Raw genomic sequence first — 27,070 nt, forward strand, 5'->3', positions numbered from 1 at the left:
CTGCCTCCCCCTTTCCTGTCTATCTCTACTGCGTGCTATCAAATAAAGGCAAAAAGCCAAAAAAATATACTTAAAAAAAAAAAAGTTGAACTATCCCTTTAACTACATGACTTGCAACTTGTTACGAGTGAACATCAGTGTAGCACCTGGCCGCCGCCCCGGTGTCCCAACTCATCTCTGCGCACCGCTACACAAACACGCTCCGTAACCCACAATCTTTTGTTTATGACAGTTAAGACTACACAAATATACACGTCGTAACACCGTATATGTTATATAACGTTATCCACGCTCCATGAATTGAGTTTTTGCTGGTTTCGTTAAAAACAAATGCACATGGCCAGGACGAGGGTTACCAAAACAGAGAAAAAAGCGATCAGACTTGGATAGTTCCTCTTTAAATACTCTAAAGTGTCTCCTCCATGGTGCTGTCTCAGGGATAAACAGCTGGTGACCTGTATGATGTCTGGTCAGCGAACACACCACACCCCTGCTGGTACAGTAGTGCAGAGTCATCCTCCCTTTAAATAGGGCTTCAAGAGAGACACAGGCATGTTTCAATCAGCTGAGAGTGAGTGTTCTTACTTCGTTCTTCTGGATGCTGGACAGAGGTTTGGACCCTGGGAAATCTGCTGGTTGCAAGGAAGGTAGAGAAAAGAGGGGGTATTAACATCCAGAACAAAAAGATGTATAGGACAAGTTTCCTTTCACATCTCTCCAATGAAAATAGTTTTTAAATAGAAAATGTTAGGACTTGATAAGTCACAGTTACAGACTGGACAGTGTTTAATGGGGAAATGACAGAACTACCCAGAAAGTCATATCATTCTTGTCATAGTCAATTTTATCCTTGGGGAAAGACAGTGGACCCCCCACCCCCACCGCTCAGTATAAATCAAATCAGACGGATGTGAAATGAATCAGAGAGTGTGTCTGTGTCTGTGCAGACTCACTGTTGTCTGTGCATCTCTGTGGTTTGTTCTTGGCCAGAGCCTCCATCACGTCCTGGATCCTCCACAGCTCCTTCTGGATCTGGATGTGCCGCTGACTTGGAGGCTCTGTCTGAGGATACAAACAAACACACACATACAGATGATGTTAAAGGCTTGATCACAGCAGACAGAGAGTGTGTGTGTATGTGTGTGTGTGTGTGTGTGTATGTATGTGTGTGTGTGTGTGTGTGTGTTACCTGTGGGCTGCCCAGGGCTTCCAGCTGCTCTAACAGGTTGGACTTGGCCTGAGTGACGTCGGCCTCCAGCCTGTCGTACTCCCTCCAGGAACGCTCCAACTCCTGGAACCAGGACAGGGTTACACTGATGTGTGTGTGTGGTTGTTGCATAGTTGTATGTGTAAACCATGGGTAATATATTCTGTGTATTATGCTCTGTGCGTATATGGACATGTATGTGTAATTATGTTCTCTGTGTGTATGTGGATGTGTGCGTACACTACATGTGAATGTGCAGGTGTATGAGTACCATGTGCTCGCTATATGCATGTGCGGTTTTAGATGCAGCTGTGTCAGCACTTGTGCCCAAGACAAGTTTCCTGTCAAGGACTAATAAAGTATATCTTAAAATTAAAAAAAAAAAAAAAATCTCCATAATAGTGTTCTTTAGACTTTATGCATTTGTTTTATTGCTGATTATTGACTATAATCTCATGTTTTTGTGTACATCTTTCTTTTAAACACTTGACCTGTGTGCCTGTGTATATTGTGTATTGTGTTTGGTAACATTTATTGTACTTTTTTGACCTCTGGGCACACTAAGTGGCCTACAATTGGCTCACCTGAAGCCCATCCAACTAATGACAGAGGTGTGGTGTCATCAGGCCTTCAGCCTATATACCGTATGTATATGCCTGCCACTTGTCATGCCATTTGCCTGAGGAAGACCACATTGGTCGAAACGTTGTAAGCAAGTAGGCTATCCAATAAATGGGAGCTTTAATTCAGTGTGCGGATATTCCCTTTTTTCTTTGCCAACATTTTTTTACACCACATTCTTTAAAGCAGAAGTAAGCGATCCAGTGGTTTTGGCTAACTTCCTGTCAGTGGATGGAGTTAGCAGTCCCCGTCCTCGTCCCTACGTCACCACATTCACGCGCATCCCTTGGCTGCACACACAGAGAGGACCGCCCCTTTATGCCGTTCTCTCTCCTCATTGGATAAAGGTTGTAGGATACAAGGAAAGTTTTCTCCTCGGCTTACAGCAGAGCAGAGTGACTGACAGACCCGTGTTTCAGACCAAACACTCTATATAAGTGATTGCTGTCGGAAGATAGAACTATTTAAAACTTATATTAACACAAATATTCCGCTTACTGAATATGAAAAATAACTTTGACCCCATTTGAACTTATGAGGTGTTTTGTGTCCAACAAGCTCATGCGGCTCAATAAGGGCAAAGCCAAAGAAATCTGTGCTTATGAAGAGCCCCCCCCCCCAGCACAGGCCAGTGAATCAGGGTGTTATCTGTGATTCTGACCTGACTTCACATCACAACACAACACAACAAAAATGGCCTCCAGCGTCTCATAAATATAACCAGAGGAAGCAGCTTCATGACTCAGTGCTCTGTGACGCAAAACAACATCAATGGCAGGGTTTAATTGAGGTTTGTGTGAGTGTGGAGACCACGTTGTTGACATTATTCCAGATACAATACGGATCTTTTGATTTGCTATGATTTATTACAAATTAGACTGTGTGGATTGGATTGTGTGGCCTTGCCGCAGGTTCAGGTTGTAGTTAATCCAAAGATCAGGTCAGTCCAGTCATAAAAAAATCAACATTTGACGGGCAACAGGTGAGTGAAATCATGTTTATGAGAAAATATGAATAATGTTCCATAAAATGTCAACATATTTCAAGCTTCATTCTCATCAGACTCCGTGTTTAAAGTTCTGAATTCATGATAATGAGTTTTGAAACATTTTATGTTCAATTAATAGTGGAGTTTAAATGTCAGTTTACGTTCAGGCTATTGTAGAAATAATTGTTGCCATTTTCATTTTGATCAAATATGGAGCACAAACTTTTACGTTTTATTTATGGTTTATTTAAAACCATCCTGTCAGTGTAACAATATGTAACACACCTGATAGAAAATAATGGCACCGTATAATAAATAAAGATAAGGGTCTCTATATTGTGGAAATTTGGCTGTGACTTGGATTTTGATGATGTCAGAGCCAATTTGTTGTCAATTTGTTCATTTGGGTGAAATAACCTTTTAGGGAAAAAAAAAGTGTTCTCACAATAATGCAACAGACTACAAGTTGGACCAATGTGATGTATGTGATTCTAAATGAGCATTGTATTCTTATTAATGGATTATGAATGAATCCAGCTGTTTTTAATCAGCAAACTTCCTCCTCTTGTCCTGCAGTGCTGTGTTTGTTTGTGTGTCTGTGTGTAAGTGTGTGTGTGTGTGTGTGTGTGTGTGTGTGTGTGTGTGTGTGTTGTGCGCTCACAGTGTTGACTCTGGACAGCTCTCTGCAGGTGCTGAGCAGGCCGTTCTGCAGCACGTCCCTCTGCTGGACCAGACTCTGTGTGGCTGCAGCGTTGGAGCCGCTCTGTTCACTCAGCTCCTGACTGGCCGAGAGCAGGGCCGTCTCCAGAGTGTGCTGCCATACACACACACATGGATACTTGTTATTACACATATAACATACGCATGTACAAGATAAAAAAACATGGACACACACACTGCACTGCACAGCTGTACCTTCTCTCTGTGTAGCTGCTGCATCTTCTCCTCCTGCATCCTCACCACCTTGTCCTGCTCACACAGTCTGCTCAGCTTGGTCTAACGCACACAGACACGCACATCAACTAAACTTTATTTAAAAAATAGAAAATATTTTACCGAAGGTTGCCTTACATCTATGTCGGCCTCTTCTGTGCGCTGGACCACGGCGCCCTCCTTATAGTCTGGGTCTGGGCTGATCTGCAAAGGAGGCAGAGTCAGAGACGGACAGGAGGGGGCGACAACAACACACGCGTCAGGATGAAGAGCAGAGAGCTTCGCCCATGAAGAGTTCTCTACTCAAAATGCTGGAGGAAAGAACGATGCTGACATCTCCATTCTTTTTTTCTCCACTGCATAGAAATGACACCTGAATAAATAACCTGCTACCTTTCCGGACATGTATAAGAATTACATCATATAAATGCTACTACTGTCTCTACAACTAAGTGATATTTTTTCCAAATTGCTGCAGGTTGAGGAGAGAAACTTCATTATTTGCCTCCTGCTGTTGATTCCAGAGGCAGTGAATGAGGGGATGAAGGGATGAGTGTTTCATGCATATTCACTAATCTCCTGTAATTTCCCTTGAAGCTGTTTACGCAGGTGTCACCGGGGATGTTGGAGCTGAATATTAGAACGCAGGGAAAGACAACAGGGAGGTGCAGGACTCAGACGCACCAACAACGATAGAATTAAGCCCCTCACTATTATATATATTAATCAAAATGTAAAAGTGTAATTTCCCAGGAGACAGACAGGATGTGTGCGTCACCACTGAGAAACGGTCTCCTCTGTCCCCACTGACTTTACAGATTGAATCTGATTTACTCACTGAGATCTTTAAAAAGAAAAGAAGCAGAAAAAATAATGATGTGATTTAAAAAAAATGCTGACTCATTAATCCACATTGCTCTCTGTGTTAAAGTCCCCCCTTCTCTCTGTGAGCTAATGTTACTTCTCCTTGAAGTTTGACCTTCACCGATGTTCAATTTAGTTGCTCTACAGCCCCGTGACTGGTGGAGCTCTGACAGGAAGTCAAACCAAAGGCAGTAAAAAACTTTACTGAGTGACTTACATGAAATTTCACTTGGATATGGACATAAACACAGCATTATGTCAATCTCCTTTCTCTTTCCATGAAACCAAACAGAACTTTCAGGGTTAGTATTGATCATCTCGCTTGGCCCGAGACTTGCCGATGCAGCAAGGACAAATTTAATTGGAAACTGTTATTTGCTAGATTGTGGATGTTTTTTTTTTCTTGTTTTTAAAAAAAATCCGGGTCAGTCAATTCTACCGAGGCCATCAGGATCTGCCTCCAGCTGGAGAGGAAGGTTTGCCTGGGAGACCGAACCCGGGGCAAAAACATCTGGAATCTCACTGATGTTTATTTCAGTTCACCTCCTGTGGCATCACAGCTCCATAATGCACGGAGAAAACATAACTTGTATATAGGGTTTGTCCTTATGTGTAGGTCAACCAGTTATCACAAGAGATACATTACTCCAAATTGCTGCGTGTTGTCTATGGTTTGTTTATATGCTTTGGGAAGTTTTAGTTTCAAATCCGCCCAATGCAAAACCCCAGGATGATACAATCACAGACGACTGACTGCACCTGCATAATGTAACAGCATAGCGTTCTTACATAACATAAATGTAAACTAGCCTGCAGCAACTGATATGTCCTAAAAAAATAATTTCTAAAAACGGCTGTTATCTCAGACAGAAAGTGATAGACGAGTGCAGCCAGAGTAGTCTGGCGTGAAGTGATAAAATCCTCTGACAATTCCCCTGACTGAGTTTTACAATCCACATTATTCTGTTCTGCTCCAGGAAATACAGCTGAGAGGTGACGGTACAGACCCACACACAGGGAATCCAGAGGCTGCAGTAAAGTGGGCCCTTGTTCTTCAAAAAGAACCGTTTAAAGACAGTGCAAGCTCCTGGAAGGTTTGGTAAAGTGGTGAATAAATAGATTACCTGAGGCCTGTGTTTTAAAGTATAATTCTTTGAACAACCTGTTCTCTAAAATGTCTGTTTTAAAGTGATCTTGTCAGGACATGGCATCTGGATGACATCCTGTTCCATCTGTTGGGGGTATCGGTGCCGTGTGCTAGGTTTTTACAGAGGATACTGGGTTGCTCCATGATGTATATATTGGAGTTAACTGACCGACTAAAAGGACTGCAGCAAGGACTGAATACTGTGAGCACAGTTACAGAGAACACAAAATGTTTTCACACTGAATTCCCTGGTTTACCTCCTGAGCTGCGGATGTACTGTCACAGAGGTACCTGAAATATAGGATCTAGTTCAGGATTCTTTCTTTCTTTCTTTTCAAGAGTATCAATCTCATGGCTGTGTGCTCAGTGTAGGAGTTTGGTTTGCTGAGCTCAGAATAAGGCGTGGAAACAGTGGGAAACATTTAGTCTGGCTCTATCCAAGATTCAAAAACCAACCAACCAATTACCAGTTTGTTTCATCTGTAAACAGATGTGAGTCAGGAGTTGGGACTGTCTATCTGGGTTTAATGTTTGAATGCTGCGATGTTTCCATTCAAATCAATGGGAGAATGATGTTAGAAATCGACTCTAAATTCACCACTGAGGTTAATCTTGAAGCCGATTGGTGGATTTATCTAACTTGATTCAATGACCCTGTATCCTGGGGGATGGATAAACTGTCTTTCATCAAGGAATAACTCTAAATGCAAACTACAAACGTGTTGGCAGGTGTATATTGAGCTTTGGCTAGCTGTTTCTCCCTGTTTCCAGTTTCTTAATGCTAAACTACATTAAACACATCCTGACTCCAATTCTGCACTTAACACAGTGATGTGAGATTGATGTCAGTCTTCTCTCTCTCTCAAAAAGAAAGTATAATCTCAAACTATTCCTTCAATTACTCCTCTTGCTTTTATCCCTGCTGTGCTGAATAAAGTTGAAGAGCATTATTCTTCAGCAGAGCCATAAAGTGTCCGACAAAATGAACTTTTAAGGCAAACACATCCAAACAGTTGAAGCATTTTCAAAGCATTACCCAACAGTGAACAGTGCTGTATGAGGACAGATGGTGGGAGGAGAAGTCCATGACTATGAAGCCATAAGCCATGCTCGCTTCCAGTCACTTTCCAACAGCTTCAAACACAAAGCAATGGAATGAGACGGAACGACTTCATATACATCATAAATGATGCTGTGATCTGGGAGGGACTGAGGAGCGGCAACTGGCTGATGGACGGGACTGACTGCATCCAAAGTGGTGATACAAGAGGTTGATGGTGAAGGGGAAGACGTGGATAAACAACCACTGGGCTCCCAGGGCAAAGATCTGGTTTGAGTCTGTTTTAACTCAGTCAATTTAAATTAAAGAGTTCCTTTGGCAACAACAGACTTTTACATTTTGGGAAACCAAAGCTGTGTGAGGTTATTAGCCATTTCTCTTTGACATGGAACTCTTTAATCTAAGTCCACTGAAATGTATCTGTTGTTGCCCAAAAACCTCAAAACTCAACTTTTGTTTTCATCAAGTCATTTGAAAATGGATGAACTAAAAATCACACGATTTGCCATGAGCTTTTGACCCAACAACAGTAACATGAACAACAGTATGTCTTTTGACAGTGCCTCAAACCAGAGCTGCCAAAGACCTTACTTGCTGGTAGAGTTGTGGCCTTGGTGCCGAGTTCTCGATCATAGTGTGAATCATGAAGATTAGAGGCTCATTCTCCTTCGTCTAGCGGAGCACAGTGAATAAAAAAAGAGGATACAGAGGTAACACAGCAGCTGTAGCTTCCTGATCAACTCTAAATCCAACACCAACACTTTCTGATCAGATCTAATTCTAACACTTTATCATCAACCATTACCTTAAACCTGAAGAAGATGAGGCCTTACAGGATCAAGTGCAAAATATAGAGCACGACCAATTACTAAATGAATTAAATGAAGTTTAGCTTTTTCTAAAATTATATGGCAGGAAGCAAGAAGTAGAAGTCAATATCTTATTCACATTTTAGAGAGAGTTTGATAAATTAATGGCATTAGCCAGTTCACAACAAATAAATGCCTAATTTGTTTGGGCCATTTTCCAAAGCACATCAGGTTTGACATTTTTAAATGTCTCGTTGGTTCAATTCCAGTTAAGGATGTGATACATCAAATGTTTTCAAGAGTCCTCTCGGTTTTCACAAAGAAAGATACAACCAAAGAACCTAACAGGGTCAGATCCACAATATCATCCAGTGTTGACACACACACACTCACACACATGCACACAAGACTCAACAATCAAACAGCCCTTTGAAAATAAAATGTCCTCACAAACATACTTTCAAACCAAAGTCGACACAACCATACAAAAACATGTACTCTGACACACACCAAAAGGCTTAGTTATGTTTAGCTATGTTCAGAAATGTGTTAAAACAGTTGGTGAATAGACTGCTCTGCTATCTTTAATGTACATAATGTCTGACTGAACCTCTTTGTTCCTCAATAAAAAAGTATTTTTACATTTTTCTAATTAGGATCCAAACTGCTTGTCATTTTCGCCTACTTAGCCCGTCCGAGGCCGTACTCTTCCCACAGCACATGACCTTTTCAGAGCCAAGCAGTCGTATTCAATAATGCAAAAAGTGTGGGAAAGAGGATTCTAACCCACGGGCCAGAAATAAACAGCACATTTAAATGACTGCCGTGATCAGAGTATGTCTCTGTGAACTGTCGCCTGCTTAATCTTCCAATTAGCCTGCCACACTCAGCATGCTGCAATACGTTAATGAGATTATAATAGTAATAAGAACCTCCATATTGTTTCTAAGATTAGCCACAGAAACAGTTACAAACATGTTGTTTGTATCTAGAACTACACTAACTGTAACCTTGTGGTTTTTTACACCACCAACATCTTTAATGGTGGTATACAAATTCCCGCTTTTGTCTTATCTTAGAGTTTCTGCAGTCACATTCACTTTCCAGCACTTCAGTCTGTTGTTTGAGTTGTTCTTGTCTGGAGAGTACAGGCCTGACATTTGCAAGCAATCAGCACGGCTGAGTGTTGCTGCACTCGGGCACATACAAATAAGGCTGCGAGTGACGTTTAATACAGCTCCAAGTGCTGTGCATATATAACAACTGTGATGGCTTTGAAAATTACAGCAGCATTACTGTGATAGCTATTTAACTATCCATCCTTCAAGGAACTGAGCAATGTTAATGTCTATCTTCGCTAATTTGCTCAGCAGATAGAGCCGTCCTATATATCTACTGGTAGATATTCCATTGCATGCTCATATTGATTTCCTATCTACCATACTGCCTTGATTTCATTTTATTTAAGTGCCTTATAAATTTGGATGACTAAATATGAATGTAGTGTTGGGTGACTCAGCTAAACTAAATATTACATAATAGGACATAGGTCCACCTTTAAGTGGAAATGACTATAACAATCTTAATATAGAGTTGTTTTTATGATAAACAGGTAAAGAAAAGTATCATGAAGCAAACTGGCATGAATTGATACTTTGCATCAGAAGATCTCACCTGGCTGTCCAGGTAAATAAGGTTCCTCTGGAGGTGATGGGAAAGTACATCAGTCTGCAGTAGCCGCAGAACAAGGAGAGAGAGGAAGCAGGAAACGTGAAGCCAAGTTGTTTGCAGACGGGAGGAAGAGGGAGGTGACAGAGAAAGAGAAGGAAACGAGGAGTCAGAGGTACACTGCAACTGGAAGAGGGAGACCATGAAAGGAAAAGGAAGAGCAGGGTGTGATAGAAGATCATTTGAGACACAGAGCTGGAGCTGTATGCGACTGAAAATCATAAAGGAAACAGCAGAAGCAGGGCCTTGATTTTATTTTGAAGTTAGGCATTTAGACTGGGCCAAGTGCAGTAGTAGTATATCCATAAAAGCAAAATGCAACGCAGTGCCACAGAGATGGAACCAAACTTTGTGAAATTATTCTAACTCAGATGAAAGCATGTGATTTGAACAGCCATTAAAACTTCTGCTCTACAAAAACCAGCTCAATCAGACCTCTTGAGTTCCATAAATTATAATATGAAACATTTATGAAACATTTGTGTCTCTATCTGTTTTTCACAGTTTGAGGTTTGACCAGCACTCTTTTAACTGCGTCATCTTCTTGCACCTTCTTCTTCGGATGAGGAGAATTTCCACCAGCTGTTATCTTTACAAACCGTATGCTAATATTTGCATAACAGCAATGGATGTAAGCATTCCATGCATTCATTTTGTCCTGTTTGGAGTTTGTGCTACATTTTGATGGGAACTCCCCTTGCTCCTACTGAGGTATTCTTATCATAACGTGCTGTACAACGAGAGCATGCAGGTTGTTGAGCTGCCACCTATTCAGTAAAGTGGATAATAAAATTCACAAAACGTCAACATGACAACATGCCACAGCTTCTTCATATTCATTTACACCAGACATGTTGCACACTTCCTGCACATGCATCATAAACTCACTTGGAGTTTTCCACATAAACCATCTTATCTTAATCGAGTTAATACAGGAGGACAAATACACAGATGGGTTCAAACCAACACTAATGTTGCACACCAAGCTGGAAAAACAGAGGCCATGTTGTTTAGTGCATCAGCTCTGATGCACCCATGCTCTCCTGCCACAGCTGACCACATGCATTGACAGAGGGAACGCTCCCATGCAAAACACATGCAAAAGGAAAACCCAAGAGTTAAAGCACCAAATTGAATTTGGCGTGTTCACACAGGCAAAATGACACTAAAGTGTCCCAGAATGCAACAGTTGAGTAGGCTTTGTCTAATCAGATGCCTCTGGTAAATTTAACAGAAGCTTTGGAGTTTGGGTTTATCTTTAATAATTAAGATTTCCTTGGGTTGAATATGATTTTGTTGCTCTGGTGTTTTAAGATTCCTATCATCTCATAGTGTAGCACTTTAACACCTGCACTGACTGCATGACTGTAAACATGACTAGTTGTATTTGCTGTAGGTGGAGCTGAGAACTGATGTAGATTTAAATTCTAAACTCATATGTCCTCACTTTGGATTTAATATCATATTATGTGAGAATAATTGTTTATAATTATAACTTCATCTACTGAACATGTTCATGATAGTGTCTGGAAACCATGAAAATCTCTAACATGGTGTTGCAATAGTGTATCTGTTAGATTAAGACATTTAACTGATAGAAACTCCAGTCTGCTGGTAACACTTGAGAACACTGAGGTCCTCGGGATGTATCCTCTGTGGACCATGAATATCTTATTTGAGCCTGGATCAAACTGGTGAAGCATTTGACTTGTTTTGGTTTGTTGTGAACTATCAGAACCTCTCAGAACACACCAAGCTTCAATTTATTTACAGCAAACAACCCGTCTCACACAGGGATCATCCTCTGGCGGACACAGAAACACACAAAATGTGGGGTTTTTGGCTGGAGGGGAAGCACAAATGCGTACATGCACACACACATGTATGTATATACACTCAGTGCTGACCTTGGCGTTGGGCCCCTCCATACCCAGGGCCATTAGCTGAGCTACTGTGTGCTCCCGCAGGCTGTTGAGCTCCGCCTGCTGCCGGCGGAGCTTGATCAGCAGTAGGGTCAGCTCCTCGGGCTGCACACAGCAACACACAGAGGGGGAGAAGAAGAGCTGCCTCACTCACATCAACAGCACCCACCAACCAGAGGAACCACCGGTGCCAACACAACGCTAGTGGTTTCAGTCCTCGCATCGCAAAAGGTTCTTACATTTGACATGTGACTGGGTGAGACAGAACATTCAGTAACACTTTACTTGAATAGGTATTCATAAGATTGACCTAACACTGTCATAACCATGACATAACAGCTGTCATAAACATCAATGAATACTTATGATTAAGTGTCATTCGGTAAGTTATGTCACTTTTAATGCAAAGTTGACATTGTTTGAGATGTTTTTGTTCTGACCACTTGACATAAAGACAATTTAAACTGTCATAGCAGACCTAATTGCCAAACTTTAAAAAATGATGTCAAGTTCTCATAACAAGGACATCTCAAATAATGTCAACTTAAGTAAAGTGTTACCGAACATTCAGCACCAGCCAGATCATCAGATATCAGCAAGCCGTTACTGACCCCATGATCTCACTGCTGGATTCTCGACTTAATCTATCACATATCAGCAACATGGGTCAAAATAACTGTGAGTTTCACTGTCTACTTTCAGTTTGTGTGATAAACTACTGGACAAGGTCAGAGAAACACTGGGTTATTTTGGTTACAGACTAAAAACACAGGCAGGCATCTCTCTCTCTCTCTCTCTCTCTCTCTCTCTCTCTGTAACACACACACCACTGGAACAACATCTTTCTGCTGAGGCCTCGACTGCCAACAAGCAATCATAGTGTTATTCACAGTTTGCTTCAAACAGAAACATCAGCTTCACTCTTGATTGTTGTTGCCTCCATTTGAGAGCAAAGGCAATTTAACCTGCGCTGACGTGACGCATTATGTGTGTGTGTGTGTGTGTGTTTGTATTGTCATCCAGCGACAACATGGTATTGCCCATAATTACACTGATCCTGCCGAAACAAGTGGAAAAAAAGAGCAAAAAGATGCCCATAACAAAACATCTGAGCTGTGTGTCAGTGAGTGTGTCACTGTGGGGTTGTTTATTATTTGGGTTATTCTATTCACATTTCCGTGAGAGCAGTTGGATGATAGGTTAAACGGGACATTGGTGCGTGGGACGAGAGGGTGTCACACTCACCGTCTTGCCTTGCAGGGACTGTGGGGTGATGGTCTGAGGAGGGGGGCCAGCTGCGATGGACCGTCGGTCAGCTGGGTAACCGTACTGTCGGAGAGGGATGTACACATCTTAGGGTCACTAAGGTCAGGCCATCTCCATGACATACAGCGGTCAAAATGTCTGTTAATGTCAACAGTTCAGCAAGTGGAAGATGAAATGTTCTCTAAAAGGCAGAAAGTTAATGAAATACTCTCTATTTTTAATATTGTCAAGTTTATAATTGTTACTGTATTTTGAAATATGTGTGGAGGCACACCCACACATTCCCCTCATGGACATGCACTTACACCCAACAGACACACATACTCACTCACTCACTCACTCACTAAAGGGACCACAATGGAAATAAGATGATGGCTTTTTTGTGTTTTTATCCCTTTGGCAGCAGTTGTGTCGATGTATGTTTTCTTTTTTAAAACATTTGTCTGTTGTCAATAAAGATGTCAATCAATCAATCAAACTCTTATTTCAAGCAATATCAACGTATTACTTTTGTTTTCTACAATTTTAGAGTGGAAATGGGAAACAAAGCAGCACGAATGGGAAACCCAGGAGACTAGAGCTCTCAGATAATTTTGACCAAGGTATCAGACAAGATATTTACTATTTACACTCTGTGATAGTTTCCAAAGGGGGGGCTACTAGCTACTAACTATGCAGGGTGGCCAAACCTTTGCGGTAGGCCCTTTTCCTTTTCTGTCATTTTGAAAATGTAAAAGATGAAACTAAAAATTATACTGTTTAAAATGTAAAGGGAATGTGTCATCTGCAACTTTATGCCTTTTGGAGATCATTTCATTTTCCACTTGCTTAACTGTTCACATTAATAGAAATTTTGACCTGGGGTGCCCAAACTTTGGCATGCCACTGTAAACCAGTAACTGGTATGTAACAGAATTGCCCCCCGCCGCCATGACGACCTCAAGTGCTTCTAAAGTTGCCAGGAGGTTTGTGGAAAGATTGTGGCAGAGAAATGTGGATTTCAGTAAATTATTATTGTATAAAGTATTTTTACACAGCAAAGCCAGTCATTGCTCTGCTGACAGATAGGCAATTAAGGGTGTATTTAAGGGCTTTCTCTAGCTTGATGTAATATTCACTTATCAACCTAATTCAGTCCAGCTGGAAATAGATTGATAAGTTTTCATTATGTTTGGATTAAGCATCGTTTGCACAGCAGTAAGCTGGACTTTGAATGTACGATAAAATGTCAAAATCTACAGTCGGCTCTTTAAAGTTTTGAGTTCACTGAACCCATTAAAAGAAACCTTATGAACGCAGCCTTTCACCAACACATCTCTTACTTGTTTACACTCGTCTCAGTTACTGCAATTCACTGTTCACAGACCCTACAGATGGATGGAAACACAGCAGCTAGCAATCACATTTACGTGCATAGTTGGACAAAAGCATCTGCCAAATGAATAAATGTGAATTTAATGTAAAAACTGAATTAGCATATGCACACAATATGCGAGTCAAACCCCAGTGTCGCCCAGCAACAATAAACACAAATGGCATAATGTTAGCAATTGACTGACAGTAATGCAAGTATAACATGAATTGCCGTTAATTAGCTAATGTAGCAGCAGCATTGTGTTGCTGTTCCACTAAACTAATGCAGCGTTGTAACCAGGAGGAACATCGCTGCATCAAAAGAGGGAAAATATAAAAATGAAAAGGTGACAATGGGAAACATTCAGTCGCAGTTTCATCCTGTTATCTGTTCGCCGACATCTGCTGTCTTTGTTCGCAAAACACACACACACACAGAAAAAAAACCGACTCAATTAATGTGAGTGTAATTAATTCAGCTGCTGCGGACAGTGGAATAAAAAGAATTTATCACACTGAGGCAGGGCATTGTTGAACTGAAAAAGACTAAAGGAAAATAAACATCTCTCTGAGAGACTTTTAATCTTGTGTTCAATTTTACATAAAGGACAGGGTAAGTGGGAAACCGTTGGGGCTTGTGTATTGATTGATTGATTGATTATATTCCCTGTAGCTGTAATTTCAACCACTAAAACACATTATCTCAAATCTAAAAGTGGCTCCTAGCATGATTATGAACTGATCAGTTGTTAGGATACTCAATAACTGTCCAGACTGACCTCTGATTTGTCCATTTGACATGAACATGTGTTTCTACTGGATCCACTACTCTGTCTGTCTCCTCTACACTTCATTGTTGCTTAATCCACTGAGAAAACCTCAGTGGCTTTTTCCTCTGTCCAGCCGTGAATACAGAGCAGATGTGTGTCGCCCGGTGTATTAACGTGAGCTGTCTGCTGTGTCTCAGTCTGTGCCGTGAGGTGTCACCGCGGCTCACAGCCCCGGGCCCGGGATTGGACCGGGGTTTTTAGACTTGTGACAGGAAGATTGAACTCGTCCACTGAAGTGAGAATCATCCACCGACTGCAAACTCTTCTCTCTGCATCCTGTTCGTGTCTTACTGGAGATTCTCACCGGGGGGGAGGGTCGGAAGTTAGGGTTAAAGAGAAAACTTCTCGTCTCTCCGTCTGAGTCAGACTTCATTATAGGGACAGGACGTCAGAGACTCTCGGAGCTGTCACTGCACCCGGCGTTTATTGGTCAAAAATACAGTGCAGTGGAAACGGTGCAACTGTGTGATAAGATTTTTATTGGTACATGAGCGAAATCAGTTATCAGCAGACAGTCAATCAAGGCTGACCTGTCTGTCTTTATGAGGCTGAAGGTTTTTCAGCTGAAAGACAAATTTTATTTACTATTTTACAGAATTAATCAGAATCAAAAGCAAAAAACAACAGATATCTGTCTCTACGCTTCAGCACCGTTAGCTGGTCCCTGGTGTAAACAACACCAACTTAGAGGCTGGAATTTAGCCTTGTTATATTGTGTTATGTTGTGTAACGTATCTAACTGAATCCCAGGATTCAGTTAAAACTGTTCACTTGCTCAGCTGATGTAGACAGGGGTGTGTGTCTTTGCCTTGTTTTCCTCAAGTCAACAGTCAGGCTCTTTGGTTTTGTTGACACTGAGCAGTAGCTTGTTCTGTGTGCACCATGTTACAAGATGGCCCAATTCCTCCTGATATGTAGTGTCCAGAGTTTTCTCCCTGTCTGGGAACACAGTCATGGGTGTCCAGAGAGAGGAGAAGGGGGCTGGGTGTTTTGGGGTCTGTTTGTGAGGAAGTCCAAATCCAACTGCAGAGAGCTACATTTGTATCGAACAAGCTCAAATCAACAAACAGCTTCCTGATGTAGGTGCTGTTGTTTTCACGGTGAGTTCAGGGCAGCCTCTGTGATTCTGGATGAAACTGATGAAGGTCCAGAAAGAGGAGGAAACGGAGGATCAGCTTGTGAATGGAACATAGATGGAGTCATTTAGTCACTGCAGACTCTTTGGGTACAAGGATAATGGCCGGTGACTGGCAGCAGGTGGGAACGCTCTCCTGAGACGGTGATATGTTAGAAATGTCAGTGACAGCATCACAGAGCTGATTGGTTGATCAGCCCCAGCAGATTTCTACTCATCTTCACCCTCAGCAGGATTCTTCCACATCTGCTGTGGATACTGACGGAGGCAGCTCTGGAGGTGGAGTAGACTTTACAGCTGACTCTTTGTGCAGCAGATCAAAGTATTAAGCTCATCAGGCAACATGATCTCACACATGGTGGGGGTGGGGTGGGGGGGTTGGGGCTCTTGCTTTTGTAGCCCTGTGATGTTCTGGATCATCTGCCACACATCATTGGCGATGTTGGAGTTGAGATCTCTCTCCGGTCTCTGCTCATGTCTCATGTTTTCAGTCCTGCTCTGACAATGTCGTTTACATCCTTGCTTCCTGATTTGGTCGTCCTTGTTACCATAACATCAACACATTTGCTGATGTATGACATCATTGGTATATTCCTCAAGAGTATTAAACTAAAACTAATGTTTAATGTGATTTTACCTGCTTATTTGTTTTTAACATACCTATTTGTGCACCTGTCTTTTATATATTAATATATTCCCTTCCCTCTACCTTGGCCAGCTGCGTCCTTTGCCGTCTGTCCAGCGTCCCGTCGCCCCTGAACACCGGCGACGACACCTCGGACTGAGAGCTGCCGGGGTTGTGAGCGACCTGCTGCTGGCGGGGGGGAGAGAAGGTGCTGTAGAGGGCCAGGGAGCCATGAGACGGTGAGGTGGGGATGGAGTGTGTCAGGGCATGTTCAGAGATGTTGCCCATAGTCTTTGTGGAGGGCAGGGTGCCGTAGTGACCCGCACCTGCAAGGAGGGAGAGAGAAAATCACAGAGGAGTCAAAAACTGTTTCTGTGATGGCTTTGAAATTGAGATAGAAAACAGAGAGGTCAGCCTGAAATGAAGACACAATGCCAGACAGGAAGTAGTGTTATCTCCAGGGCAGGCTATACCAAACTTTAAAATGAAACTTGATTATTATTGAGTTGAGCCCTTTCCATTTGAAAAACTAACAAGGAAGTCGGAAAAATGGACGATTAATAAAATTAAAAGAAAATACAACATTTATATACTTATATGTTAGAAATTCTGGCTTTTGAGGACACCTGGAACACCATCGATGAGCTCCATTCAGCTCCCATTTCTTGTATTGAAGAGGAGCATCTGCGTATGTACAAGTTATAATGAGAGTCTATGGGCAAAGATTTTTGCGCCCCAAGGCAGAAACACGTGACTAATCTGTAACTTTAGACAACGTAGAACGCGTTTAATCTACATTTCTATTGCAGGTGATACATTTAAAGGAATAGTTCACCAAAAAATGAAATTCAGTCATTATTGACTGACCCTCATGCTGATGAATACTCCGGAGTAGTTTTCTATTCCTCAAAGTGCATTTGGAGACCCGGGAGGCCGGTTCGTAGTCCAGAGTTTACTTGAAACAACGTCATTTAGGACATTTTTACAGCCTAAACAGTCCTGTATTGCAGTCTGACGTTCACGCGCCCCAGGCAAATTCAATACAGGACTGTTTAGGCTGTAAAAATGTCCTAAATGACGTTGTTTTAAGTAAACTCTGGACTTTATCCCTTCAGGACACTTGGATTGCAGCGGACGAGCAGTGTGGAGGAATATTACAAGGATTTTGTGTAGTTTTATGGACCTTTTTGTGTCGGACGCTATTGACTCTCATATAAGGATTTCGTTGGACTAAGAACCGGCCTCCCGGGTCTCCAGATGCACTTTGAGGAAGAAAAAACTGAATAAAAAAACTGAATTTCATTTTTTAGTGAACTATTCCTTTAACTCACTTTAATCTCGCTCATACGGAAAAATATACTTTTCAAAGTATTTTTATTTTATTTTTTAAAATCTTATTCAAGGTTCTGGGGTAGTAGTGGAGCGGCACCCCAGCCTCCACTGTACTGGTCTGTGGTCTGTGTAGACTACCTGTGGGCGGAGCCAGACTCTGTCTGGAGAAGGCCTGCCTCTGCTGCCACTCGTACAGCTGCCACATGGTGTCGTCCCTCATCGACCTCCTCTTCTCCGCCGTGCCGACGGTGGCGGTGGAGGCGGGGCGGAGCGCCCGGTCGTACACGGAGCCCGCCACGCTGCAGATGCTGTCGGGCCTCATCATGCTGTTGCGCGGCAGCGTGCGATAGCCCTCCGGGTAGCGGGGTACAATCTGAGCCCGGTGGCTGGGCATGTTCCTGGGTAAGGTCTGGTAGGATGTGATGCTGACAGGGAAAACACACAAACAGATTTATTTCTCCGGTGTAGAGCTGCATCGGGGAGAAGCAACAATATTTCTATGTTCTTTTGTTTGTGTTGTGAATTCATAAACTGGTGGTAAAATTTTAATATCTGAGTCTTGAAATGATTTCCAAACCACAATAAGGTTTGGAGTACACCGTAAAGAAGTTTAAACTGGCTTGATCTGCTTTACAGCTGTACAGCAGCACCTGATCCTGATTTGTGCTGGTGGGCTCATGGAGTGCAATAAGTAATAAACACAGCCTATCACCTGCTGATGTCTTTAGGGGACAGACTCATTGTGTAAGTAGTCAAAACAATACTTTTTTTTATAATGACTGCACCTGAGATGGCCTCACCTGTCTCTTCTACCAAAGTAACGTTAGCTAGAGTGTTTCTTCATATTTACACCAAACTAGTGATAATCCACACTGGCTGTTAGGTTTATCATTTATCCTCAATTATCAATACTTAACCAATTCACTGTTTGCTACTGCATCTAATAAGACACCTAACACGAAAACTATTTTCATCCCAAAGTTAAGGCCAGTTAGCTAGACAAGGCAGTTTTTCTCAACATAGCCTACTGTTTTTGCTTAACCTATTCAACTCCTGACATTATGTCATCAATCATAACAGTGTTCTTCATTAATCAGCTGTTTTAAAGGGATAGTTCACCCAAAATTCAAATGTCACTCATTATCTACTCACCCTCATGTCGACTAAGGGCTGGGAGAATTTTCAGAGTCCTCTGTGCCTTCTCTGAGTTACGGGGGGGGGGGGGGGGTCCGCGCAGCAGTATTTGTCCATATAATGGTTGTGAATGGTGCTCACTTTTCTTTGTCCAAAAAGACACACCAAAAAACATCCAAATACCTCCATACTGCTCATCTGTAATGTCCCTCTTGTATTGAAGCCCCGACATGAGAAATTGTTCCGCCGGTCAGTGCAAATCACGCGAGATTTGCACTGACACAGGAAGAGCAGTGAACTGAGACACTGGGAGCTTCCGCTACAAACAAGCTTAAAATATAGACTTATTTAATTTTTTTCGGAACAACTTCTTATGTCAGAGCTTCAATACAAGAGGGACATTACAGACGAGCACTATGGAGGTATTTGGATGTTTTTTGGTGTCTTTTTGGACGAAGAAAAGTGAGCACCATTCACAACCATTATATGGACAAATACTGCTGCGCGGACCCCCCCCGTAACTCAGAGAAGGCACTGAGGACTCTGAAACTTCTCCCAGCCCTTAGTCGACATGAGGGTAGTAGATAATGAGTGAAATTTGAATTTTTGGTGAACTATCCCTTTAAAGGACATATTTCAGTGTTATAATATGATTTGTTTTCTAGTGACAAGAAAGATTTAGCTAACAATCTAATGCTAATTTTACTAATGGGTTAACCACTGATGCAATGGACACTTTAAACGAAGAGACTCTATTGTTTCCAGATTAGTTATTTATACCTGAGTTAACCATTAACAATTAATAACATTTATTGTATTTTAAGCAGTTTACTGTCTGACTTTGGTACATGGTTGATCATAGCTCGCTAGTGCTAGCCCAAAAGGGGTGTCTGTATGTATAAATGACACTATAGTGCTCCCTCAAGCTCATTGTTTGCAGATGACATGATAATTGTACCATCAGCATTACCAGAATAAGTAGCTCAATATGACTGTCAATCATGTTTTCAGTGAAATTAATGGGATGGTGCAGACCTTCTGCAGATACTAAATCATTAAATAAATAAGAAATATCATAAATAAAACAAGTGACAGTGGTGATAGAATTTCACTCGCTTTCATCAAGTAATTAGATTTTTTTTTCTACATGACTTATTCCAAGGTTTTGACTTATAATTGTAATTATGTCACACTGCATCTCTGCAAACTGAATCCAATAATTTACCGCTGTCAGTGAAGAAACAAGGTGTCCACATATTCCACATATAACCACTGCACTCACTCTTCCTGTATCGCTGCCTTTAATCAGTGTTTACTGGATCGTAACCAGGATAATTATCTGTAGGTGTGTGTGCCTCGATATGTATGGCGTGCTTGACTGGATTTAATTAACAAACCGCTTCCATTAACAGAACTCTGCTTCACTTTTTCGCTCTGACCTGCTCACGTGAGGTAATGAGCAGCTCGTTATCGTTACAGCCATTAGCGGCTAATCATAAAATGGAAGGCCCCTTGTTCTCTGGGGCTGCGGCTTTGACCTTATGAGTCCACGGTGAGATAGAATAATATAGTCGTTGTCGCTCTGACTGCCGACTACCATTCTTCACCTGACGCTCTTCCTTTATCTCATTCAACCTTTGCTTTCAGCAGAGATGGTACCGTGACCTGCGGCGATGTATAGATGAAGGGCTTCACCATGACTGTGCATCTTTTAGCCCATTTATTAACCATCACAGTGGACCTATTATCATTATCACTTTCAGCCTTTTTTCACTTAAAGGGATAGTTCACCCAAAATTCAAATTTCACTCATTATCTACTCACCCTCATGTCAACTAAGAGCTGTGAGAATTTTCAGAGTCCTCCGTTCCTTCTCTGAGTTACGGGGGGGTCCGCACAGCAGTATTTGTCCATATAATGGTTGTGAATGGATACCAACTTTCTTTGTCCAAAAAGACACACAAAAAAACATCCAAATACCTCCATGCTGCTCGTCTGTAATGTCCCTCTTGTATTGAAGCCCCAACATGAGAAATTGTTCCGAAAACAAATTACAAATTGTTTGTAGCGGAAGCTCCCAGTGTCTCGGTTCACTGCTCTTCCTGTGTCAGTGCAAATCACGACCAGCGGAACAATTTCTCATGTCGGGGCTTCAATACAAGAAGGACATTACAGACGAGCAGTATGGAGGTATTTGGATGTTTTTTGGTGTGTCTTTTTGGACGAAGAAAGTTGGTATCCATTAACAACCATTATATGGACAAATATTGCTGTGCGGACCCCCCCGTAACTCAGAGAAGGAACGGAGGACTCTGGAAATTCTCACAGCTCTTAGTCGACATGAGGGTGAGTAGATAATGAGTGAAATTTGAATTTTGGGTGAACTATCCCTTTAACCATCACAGTGGCCCTATTATCATTATCACTTTCAGCCTCTTTTCACTTAAGGCAGGTTACCTAGCTCGTCTTAGCAGGCTGTTAAAAGGAGACTGTGTGAGGTGTCTGTTGTTGCCGGGTGATGATGTTTGTCTGACAGTCAGACTGAATGGCCATTCATTCAGCTGACACTGCATTCATGTTAGGCACTAATGGTTGCCAGGAGCAGTTAGTCTTTGTATAGGTAATTGAATGCGCCGGTGTTGGAGATGTTACTTCTTTTTTTGGCTCTACCATCCCTGTCCTTACAGGGTCACTAAGCCTCACACTAACTTTTTTGTTGGATCATCAAACTGTGGCTGAATCCACTCCCCTCACATCTCTCCAAACAGACGATCCATCATATGCTCGCTTTATGCAGTCACTTGCCAACTGTGTGGAGGTCAGAAAACAGGGTTTGAACTTTCGGTAACACTTAACTTGAATAGGTATTCATAAGATTGACATAAAACTGTCATAACCATGACATAACAGCTGTCATAAACATCAATGAATACTTATGACAGCTGTCGTTAAGTGTCATTCGGTAAGTTATGTCACTTTTAATGCAAAGTTGGCATTGTTTGAGATGTTTTTGTTCTGACAACTTGACATAAAGTTAAAAATTATGTCAAGTTCTCATAACAAGGACATCTCAAATAATGTCAACTTTGCATCAAAAGTGACATGACTTACTGAATGACACTTTACGACAGCTGTCATAAGTATTCATTGATGTTTATGACAGCTGTTATGTCATGGTTATGACAGTTTTATGTCAATCTTATGAATACCTATTCAAGTAAAGTGTTACCGAACTTTCTTCTTCTTTTTTCCCCTCACTATTTCTTTCTTCTTAATCTTTATGTGTGTACAAATGAATAAACAACAGATTTAAAAGATTGTGTACATGGACTACAGAGCTCTGATTAGTTGCTCCAGCTGGGTGAGACGATCAGAAATGAGCACTTCTCCAGGGCTTCACTTAGAAAATTACAGATATGGATAGTGAATCTTAAGAGGAAGCTTTGAGACGCTAGTGGGAACTTAATAAAGAGCCGGTGTCCGCGTACATAATAATGACCAAATTGAAATTATCCTCATTGTTTGTCTTCTGCATCTGTTAGTTCTTGACATTCTCTTCTCACAACAGATTCCCCGAGGCTGTCGAGGCTGAGATCATATCAAAAAGGCGAGTTGTTGAAACGTACTCGTTGCCGCTAGAAGATCTAACCAGCAGCACAGTGTTATGTAAAGTTCAACCCACACATTTGTACAGGTGCAATGTCCCATGGGATGTAAATTACAGTACATTATCTACCATGAAGGTCAGCACAGACACATGCACGATGATGTGTGAACATGTGGGCCTATGTAACTTCAAATGATGCCCATAAATACAATAATCAATCTAAACAGCCACTTAAATCGACTCATACTGTACACTCTTAGAAATAAGGGTTCCAAAAGTGTTCTTCTACGAGGCCTGAGGTTCTACCTGGAACCATTTGCTTCTGAAAAACCCTTTCCTGAAGAAAGGGTTTTTCGAGGGTTCGGTAACACTAAGGGTTCCAGTAAGAACCATTTTGATCCAGAGAACCCTTAAAAACCCTTTCCCCAAAGAAATGGTTTTTCAAGGGTTCTTGGTAACACTAACGGTTCCAGTAAAAGGGTTCTTGGTGGAACTCCCTGTGTGGGTTCTAGATGAAACCGTAAGAAGTCGGATATTTTCTGGATGAAACCCCCAGTAAGGCTTCTGGGTGAAACTTTTTGTAGAACCTCTCATTGGGGTTTCTAGGTATAACCTTTCACAGATGGTTCTAGGTATAACTCTTTATGTTGGATTCTAGATATAACCCTCTATTTTGGGTTCTAGATATAACCCTTTATGTTGGGTTCTCGGTATAACCCTTTAAGTTGGGTTATAGGTAGAACCTTCCAAAAGGGTTCCAAGTAGAACCTTTAAAGGTTCTACCTGGAGCCAAAAAGGGTTCTCCTATGGGGACAAGCCGAAGAACCTTATATGGTTCTATGTAGCACTTTTATTTCTAAGAGTGTACTGTATGATTGATTTCAATTGATTTTGTAACCTAAATCAATAACCCAAACTACAACATGTATTTAAAAACGTCTTTGAGCTGAAGCATTGCTTGTCACTCTAGGACTGCATCATCCAGTTTGAAAAGGAAGTAAAAACATTTTAACCCAGTCAGTGGGACAAGAGGCCACAGAGGAACGTTGCCCCCATTCAGGCCTTTGAAGGGGACGTTCACTTCCTCTCTGTGATCTGGGCCACTTCATTCAAGTTCCTTTTTAATTTACCACATTTCACACCACATCAAAAACAAGATTCTTTTTTGCTGATACCAAAACAATGAGACCGACTGGATGCTCTCCAAGTCTGTGGGGACGTTTGGCTCCTGTGACTGTTCTCCTGTCAACTGTTTACTTGCTTTGCTATAAAAATGTACATTATAATGAATTCACCATGTGAGGTGTTGCATTACATATTATTCACTCTGATGTAATTTGAGCAACCACTCTTTTTGTTTGTTAGTGCTGGCCACACGTCTTGGTGTTCTTTGACCACTTTCCACTTCCACTCTAATTTATTGTAATAATGGAAAAGTAGGTGCGAATTAACTTTTAAAATTATTGTCAGACAGGAACTTAAATTGTAGGAATAATTTAGTTTTACTGGGTCCTCACACAGGCGCACACGCACACACACACACGCTAATATTCCTCTACATGGTTGTTATCAGTTCACTCACTGCAGCACAAAGGATCTCTCTGCTCACCTTAAATAACACAGCCTGTTAGCAGAAGCAGAGCTCGCTGTTAAACAACAACAATAATAAGTCCTACAAAGTTTCTCTATTTCCCCACTTTGTGCTGATAAAGATGACAAATGTGTCTCCGCAGCGCTCGGCGTGCTCACTTCTCATTACAGTCTCGTTTCCATGACTTATTCATGGCAGCAGAAGGAGCGGGGCAGCACTGAGAGCAAATGGAGCGCCTGTGCCTCTGCACTTTCTGTTTTTTGCTGCATTTCTCAGCGCAGCCGGCTAAATGCCAGCTAAACGCCGGCGCTCCCGACTGAGATACACATCTGTGGCGACACAAAAAGCTTTCAGCTCCCCCTGGCCCCCCGCAAGGTCAGAGCAAGGACGAGGAGGAAGATATACGTGGGGGATAGGGATGGGATGGCAGAGCCAGACAAGGAGTTAAGATTTAAAATCTTGCGTGGGAGCAGATCTGACAGGATGAGAGGTCACACTCAGATCAGGGAGAAGAAACAAGGTGGGAAAAGTGTGTGTAGAGTTGAAATCTCTGCCTCCAAAGTCGAATGAAATCACACAGAATCGCTGATTTTTTTTTTTTAAGCTGCAACACACAGGATTAATGAGCTCCAGTAATGTGACGTCTCCTGCACAAACAACAGATTAAAAGTCAGGAGGGACCAGTCGGATGTGTGTGTGTGTGTGTAGGGGAGTGTGTAGCAGCTCTGTGTCATTTGCACATGATTTAATTAAAGTAAACATTTACATCACTGCACTCTGGTGTCGCACTTGACAAATTAAATTCATCAACATATCTGTCCTGCTACCTTCAGGTGCTGCAGGAATTTCATGAACTGTAGGAGAGACTGTACACCAGGGATGTCAAACATATGGCCCGCGGTCCAAAACTGGCCCGCCAGATGGTCCAATCTGGCCCACCGTATGAATTTACCAAGTGTGAAAATCACATAGAAGCCAGAAGAGACATAATATTGTTGAAATCTTTCTCAATAAATTTCACATTGTTCATAACATGTTTTGTAAAATGGAGGGTTCATTTGACTAAATTTAGAGAGTCGTTGGGCGGGCTTAACGCGATGACGACATACATTTTAATTGGCTTGTCAGGCTAACGTCATCCTGCTCTTTGCTCTGATTGGTCGTAGCGCTACCCTATTGCGTGCAGAGGCAGTTTGAAAGACAGCCTTCATCCCACCCCCTGGATTGAGCCGAGGTCTACCGGTCGTTGCCAGACTAGACATGTTAATGATATAGTCTGGTTTGTCAGACTACTGGTCCGGCCCACTTGAGATCAAATTGTGCTGTATGCGGCCACTGAACTAAAATGAGTTTGACACCCCTGCTACACAGTCTGACCTGAATAAACACACTATCTTGCTTGCACCTCGACAACCTGATCCTCACAGACAGCTCCTCAAAAACCAGATGACTGGACAAAATCCTGTCTCCACATTTTTTTGTTTCAATGTTGCAAAATGTTCCCAAAAGCAGAACAGCACATGTACAGACACACACAAACACACACTCGTGGTCTCACCTCCTGGTGTCGTCGTCCAGTCCTCTTGTCCTGTGAGTCCTGACCCAGTGCTCCAGCTGCTGCATGGAGTTGGTCCTGGACAGCCCCGTCCCCGGCTCCTGCACCGGGGCCGGGGACATGACTGCAACCCTGGCCAGGCTGGAGTCCACCTCCGCTGGGCTGCAGTCCCCAGTCTGCTCCCCCGTCACAGATACAGATCCAGACCCAGACCCGGAGCCGTTGACCTGCGCGGGCCTTGGGAGGGTAAGACTGGTCTGTCCCTGGCGAGACGCGGACACGGCGGCTGCGATGGCGGCAGCCTGAGCCGGCTGAAGCTTGATGCTGCTGATTTTAGTCAGAGACCTCTCGGAGCTGGGGTCTCTCTGGAAACCGTATCTATCACCGTCACGGAGCGTGGCGTACTTCTCTGCGTCTCTGAGTGTGGCGTATTTATCTCCTTCTCGTAGCGTACTGTATTTCTTCACCTCCTTCAGAGTGCCGTATTTGTCCACCACGTGTATGGTACCGTATTTATTATCCATCTCCCTCATTGTGCTGTACCTGTCTGTCTCCTTTAACGACAGCTGTCTCTTCACTTCCTTCTGGGGAACATATTTCTGTCCTTCTTTTTGGAGCGTGTGCCGGTCTCCAACTTTCTGCAGTGCATATTTTTCTCCATCCTTCGTGAGCAAATACTTCTCTCTGTCTTTACACGGGGCGTATTTCTCCTCCGTTGGCGCCACCGTGTACTTGTCGTCCACTTTCTGGACCGTGTACTTCTCCAGGTCCCTGTGGATGGCGTACACCTCTCCGTCTTTCTGCAGCGAGTACTTCTCTCCGTCTTTCCGGAGCAAGTACTTCTCTCCGTCTTTGTGGAGGAGATACTTCTCTCCATCCTTCTGGAGCAGGTAGCTCACCCCGTCTTTCTTCAGAGAGTACCTCTCCCCGTCTCTCTGTAAGGTGTAGTACTCCCTCTGGCTGTTGTGTTTCTCCGCATCTTTCTGCCGTTTGTCGTCGAGCCGAGACAGCGAGTGCTGTCGCAGGGGTTCGCGGTTGCGTTCGTTGTTCTGGATCTCGGGCCTGGTGAGGACTCTGTGGTTCAGTAAGTTGTTCAACTCCTGAGGCGTTCGCTGGTCCACTTTCAACTTGTCTGATCTGAGAAGACAGACGGAGCAGAATCCATAAGAAAAGGGGCAGTTGTTACAAAGAATAATAGAAAGAGTTTTCAAAGAGATTTCAAAGACAACTTTAGTGTCAAAAGTCCTGCGTTTGTCTGACAGCTCTTTGATCTCAGTAACTCTTCCTTCAGAGCCTTCCACTTCTTAAAGGTTTGTGATCTCTGCCAGAAAACCTCTGACAGGAGCGAGCCCGGCTTCACTGG

The 27,070-nt window shown here is 42.5% G+C and overlaps 1 protein-coding gene and 1 long non-coding RNA gene across 21 annotated transcripts in view; one reads left to right on the forward strand and one right to left on the reverse strand.

The window, feature by feature from the left end:
- Positions 1-27,070, reverse strand: part of LOC146963083 (pleckstrin homology domain-containing family A member 5-like) — a 263,786-nt gene that overhangs the window by 10,995 nt on the left and 225,721 nt on the right. For 10 of the 20 annotated variants that reach the window (XM_085769247.1, XM_085769256.1, XM_085769244.1 and 7 more), the window contains 13 exons: positions 25,711-26,844; positions 17,959-18,245; positions 16,573-16,814; positions 12,525-12,608; positions 11,265-11,384; positions 9,304-9,357; positions 7,412-7,492; positions 3,888-3,953; positions 3,732-3,812; positions 3,478-3,630; positions 1,190-1,291; positions 954-1,062; positions 586-632 (listed from right to left, as the gene is read on the reverse strand). In XM_085769247.1, the coding sequence (XP_085625373.1) occupies positions 586-632; positions 954-1,062; positions 1,190-1,291; positions 3,478-3,630; positions 3,732-3,812; positions 3,888-3,953; positions 7,412-7,492; positions 9,304-9,357; positions 11,265-11,384; positions 12,525-12,608; positions 16,573-16,814; positions 17,959-18,245; positions 25,711-26,844 (2,560 nt within the window). Of the gene's footprint in view, positions 1-585; positions 633-953; positions 1,063-1,189; positions 1,292-3,477; positions 3,631-3,731; positions 3,813-3,872; positions 3,954-7,411; positions 7,493-9,303; positions 9,358-11,264; positions 11,385-12,524; positions 12,609-16,572; positions 16,815-17,958; positions 18,246-25,710; positions 26,845-27,070 lie in introns of all 20 variants that reach the window. The other 10 variants (XM_085769257.1, XM_085769245.1, XM_085769249.1 and 7 more) reach the window with 9 other exon arrangements.
- LOC146963084 (uncharacterized) lies at positions 23,137-23,429 on the forward strand. The gene is made up of 3 exons (XR_015035059.1): positions 23,137-23,193; positions 23,246-23,297; positions 23,351-23,429. It is a non-coding gene; the product is annotated as an uncharacterized LOC146963084 (long non-coding RNA).

Source organism: Trachurus japonicus, chromosome 23 (genome assembly GCF_045865225.1).
Source record: "Trachurus japonicus isolate A0001 chromosome 23, Traja_1.0".
Lineage (NCBI taxonomy): Eukaryota > Metazoa > Chordata > Actinopteri > Carangiformes > Carangidae > Trachurus > Trachurus japonicus.